Raw genomic sequence first — 4404 nt, forward strand, 5'->3', positions numbered from 1 at the left:
TGTTCAAGTCAAAGAAAACTGAAAAAGATTTTGTCTTCCCTCTCCTACCAGCTATGGAGCACAACATGTTGAGATATAAAAGGGGAAAAGACAAAGTAGGAGCCTTGGAGGGTACTATCACAATTTTAGACTAAACTGATACCAACATTATAAATTAGCTCAATTTAGGGTTAGTTCAATAAAACATGATTCACACTGAACAAATGTTTTCAGAATCTGTCTGCCCTTTGGGTAGATTTTCAACATCTCCACAGAACTAAGATACACTTCCACTAGAGTTGCCAAGGTAACTGCCCTGAATCACTTATGGAACAAATGACTAGCAGTACACTGCTCTTATAGATTGAGTCTTCCTTGCCTCTTTTCCATCCTACCTCCTTCCTTGAGAAGCTACATTTTTATAATCTCTGGAGAAGAGCACAAAATACAACCCCCACCCAGAGTATAGGATGGTGGGGTAGCAATGGTAGAAATGGGAAGAAATTTCCACCCAAATGTAGCAGCCAGGATTGACACTGGTTTATCATTTTGTTCTTTAGTGATGAGGAACTGAATTTGGAAGAGAAGAAAAAAAGTTGTCCATGAAATATTCCACCTGCAGGTAAACTTTCAGGGAATCCCCTGAGTTATGAAAAGTTTGATTAAAAAAAAAAAAAAAAAAAGAAAGAAAAAAGAAAGAAAAAAAAATCAGCCTATTATAATTTTTTTTTATGACTGAACTATTATAAATCCACAAGCAGCAGTTCAGACATGGTGCTTCTGAAGTGTTTCACCCTCCCCGCCAGGTGCAAGCTGCATCAAAGAGAGGGTGGACTTCCCCACCTCTGCTCAGGCATCAGGAGAAAGATGGACCATTACTGCTGAGCACCAGCGGCAGCTGGAACAGGCATCCCAAGGGGGTTGGCAGCAGCAATCACTGGTGAGCCTGCCAGAGGTCCGAGGGGTGAGGGGGTTGGCACTGAAGAAATCCCTGAAAGAAAACAGCCGACAGTGAGCCAGAAACACCAGCCATGGCAATTTTAGCCACCACTTTTCCATAGGCCTTATCTCAAAAATAACAATGAAAATTCATTCTTTATTCAGGCTTCATTTTTTTTTTGGTGGAATGGCGGATTGAACTCAGGCCCTTGCACTTATTCTATTGAGCTATCTCCCCGGGCTCTTAGGTTTCTTCTTAGCAACATGTTTAACACATAAATTTCAAGTATAATTATTGTAAATTCAAGTTAAAATGGTAAGATCTACTGAATTTAAGTTGCAGCAGTTTAGGGTAGAGCCAGTAACAGGAGACATTTGGATTCTCTCATAGGCCTGTCTAGGGCAGCACAGTGCAACAAACTTCCTGCCTTTGTAATCTGTGTTTTCTAACATTCACCATCAGCCAGCCACACATAACTACTGAGCACTTGTATAATATGGCTAGGACAACCAAGGAACTAAATTTTTATTTTATTTATTTATTTTTTAATTTTATTGAGAAACAAATGGCAATGAGTTTCAAAACCGATTAGTAGGATGGTTTCAACAATTAATACATTGCATACTGGTTAAATTTTTATATTTGCTTCTATTTTAATTAATTACATAGTCATTACCACACTGAAAAGCAAAGGACTGTGGTCAAAGCCCACATGATTTTATACCTTAGGCAACATACTCCCCAAATTACCAAAAGACATTCTAAGTGTGAAAGATGTACTTTTTACCTTCTAGTTGGAAATGGTACTTTGAAATTTATTTCTAATGATCTCTTCCACTTCTTTAGTGACTAGAATTACTTGTTAGCTTGCCCTCACCCAGCAATTTATTTTCAGAATGCTACAGAGAGTTGGGTATAGTAGTGTATAAACTGTAAACCCAGCACTCTGGAAGGTTGAATCAGGAGGATTGCAAATTTGAGCCCAGGCTGTATAACTCTACAATTTAGTGAGACCTTATCAACTTCTCCCAAACCCATCTCCACAAAAAAAGAAAATCCCAATAATTCATATATCCAGGGCATGTGTTTTAGGATGCCTGAAACTGCAGATATACCAAACACTACATATAACATATTTTCCTTATATATACATATGTATGGTCATTCTTAATGTACAAAGGAGATACAGTAAGAGATCAATAATACAAAAGGAAAACAGTGTATTGTGGGGCTGGGGAGACAGCTTGGCAGTCTAAGTGCCTGCCTGACAAGTTCAAGGACCTGGGTTTGATCCATGGTACCATATGCTGGGCTGATCCTGGAACCCTGGGTGCACTGTGCCAGGCACCGAAACCAGGCATGGTTCCATATGACTGAAATCTCTGTGCTGGGGAGGCTAAGACAGGAGGATCACTAAGAGTCTGTGCTGCATAACAAGACCCTCTACCAGACAGACAGACAGATAAAAAAAACTTTTTTAAAGAATAGTATATTGTAATAAAAATGTGAATGTAACCCCTCTTGAGCCAAGACAAGTATTTTTGCACTGGGAGTAACTAAAACTATCAAAGAGGAAATCTAGTACATATTCATGTGGTTTAAAATACAAAAGGTTTGGGCCCAGGGAGATGGCTCAGTGGAATAAGCGCTTGCCTAGCAAGCACAGGGGCATGAGTTTAATTCCTGGTTCCATCAAAAAACAAAACAAAACAAAACAAAACAAAACAAAACAAAAGGTTCAAAGAATCTTTTTTTTTTTTTTTTAATTTTAGGGAAGGGTCTACAGGATGTTCAGGGTCTCACTACTAGATTGGACTCGTAGTGATCTGCCTGTTTACACCTCCCAAGAGCTGGGATTACAGGTGTGTGCTGCACCCAGTCTCAATCGCCATCTCAGCCCACCCTGGGGGCAGGGCTGGCATGGCAGGCCCAGGGATTGAACCCCTAGCCCCTGTGCCTGCTTGCAGGCACTTTAATCCACTGAGCTATTTGGCTGGCCCTAAAGAATCTTTCTTGATTGGTCAACCTAGGGGAACATTTTTGAAATATATTCTTCAAGATGTATTTTTTGCATATATGAGCACGTTAATTTTAATATATTAATATAAATATCATATATAAGAATAGGATTATATTTAAATAACCCTACTTTTGCACATGGTTTTTCATCCCGTCCCCATTTATATTAATATTTTAGAGCCAGAGTTTTAACAACACTGAATACTTACCCATCTTATCTCTGATCACATCATATTCTACTGAATGGGTGGTCAATTTAGCCAGTTGTCTACTGACAGCTGTTTTCAATACTGCGCTATTATAAATTACCTTGTAAATAACCTTGGCTATGTCATTTTGCACACAGGTCGGATACTTAAAGAGGATAAATTCTAAAAGGCAGCTAGTTCTTAAAAGTGAGATCATGGCAGTAATAAAGAATGTCTGAGTAAATGCCCTCATGACCACAAGTGTATCCAGGATGCTGTCTACACGTAGTTCCTTAATTTTGCTTCTGAGGGTTACTCAACTGCTGTCATTCTCAACTGTGAGATGAAAGAATTTCTTTTAATATTTCAGTTTCTTGGGACTTCAAGTATCTATCTCTGCAAGAAAACTTTTTGTTGAGATGCTATGATTCTGATCTGAAAGAGACTAATAATATTCTACTTAAAAGTGTTACTAAAATATACCAAAAGCAACTTGAAGTCTGGTAGGAAAAGCTACACAGGCCAGTATATTGCTAAGGACACCCAACAAAGAACCACATAGGAAATCAGGCCACAAAGAAGGGACAAAATGAAGAATAGTAACTGACTTCAACTCTTTTATTTTGAAAAAGGAATTTACCAATGAACTAACCTGACATCATGTTGGCGCTGCTGACAGGTGTACTGCCCCCTGGCATGCTAGATGAACCCATTCGAGCCTGGTCCTTCACAACAGTATCTAGGAAAGAGAGAAGTTAGGTACTGTTTTGTTTACAGGATTAAACTAATTGGTTTGGGTGTTATCAGAGTAGCTACCACCAATCTTCTAATTTTATTTCTACTCCATTAGTATTCCTAGAAGTTAAGATGGTAACTATCTTCAACATGAATTATACTACTAGTACAAAATATACTTTTCCTAAGCAATTAGAAGAATGTGAAGCAAATGACTCAGTAGAGATGAAGCAACTTTGCAGTGAGCTAACAGGAATGGCACTGCAACTCTATTCTACAGGACTCCAGGCTGGAGCTTTCTTCACATCATGTTCTCCCACACCTCATAGAGTCTGCAGAGGAATGGTGGGAGGACTTGCCTAGGCTCTGGAGACTGGGCGGTAGAACTCACAGAAATAAGGATGCTCCATGGCTTCTCTTGCAGTGAGCCGTGACTGGTGATCATATCGCAGCAGCTTATCCAGGAAATCCAAGGCTTCTGGGCTGACAAGGTGTTGGTTTTCACTGTGGACAAAGCGTTCCCATCGCTTACGAGAGTGTCTG

The 4404-nt window shown here is 39.4% G+C and overlaps 1 protein-coding gene across 1 annotated transcript; it reads right to left on the minus strand.

Moving 5' to 3' along the window:
* Positions 1-6: 6 nt before the first annotated feature.
* On the minus strand, positions 7-4400 carry LOC101562615 (casein kinase II subunit alpha-like; the record flags this gene model as incomplete). The annotated part of the gene is made up of 3 exons (XM_004648803.2): positions 7-970; positions 3779-3865; positions 4253-4400. Coding segments are annotated over 3 exons (351 nt in total), but the record flags the coding sequence as incomplete, so codon positions are not given.
* Between the last annotated feature and the right edge of the window lie 4 nt (positions 4401-4404).

This window comes from Octodon degus, unplaced genomic scaffold (assembly GCF_000260255.1).
Source record: "Octodon degus isolate 3935 unplaced genomic scaffold, OctDeg1.0 scaffold02643, whole genome shotgun sequence".
NCBI classification, from domain to species: domain Eukaryota; kingdom Metazoa; phylum Chordata; class Mammalia; order Rodentia; family Octodontidae; genus Octodon; species Octodon degus.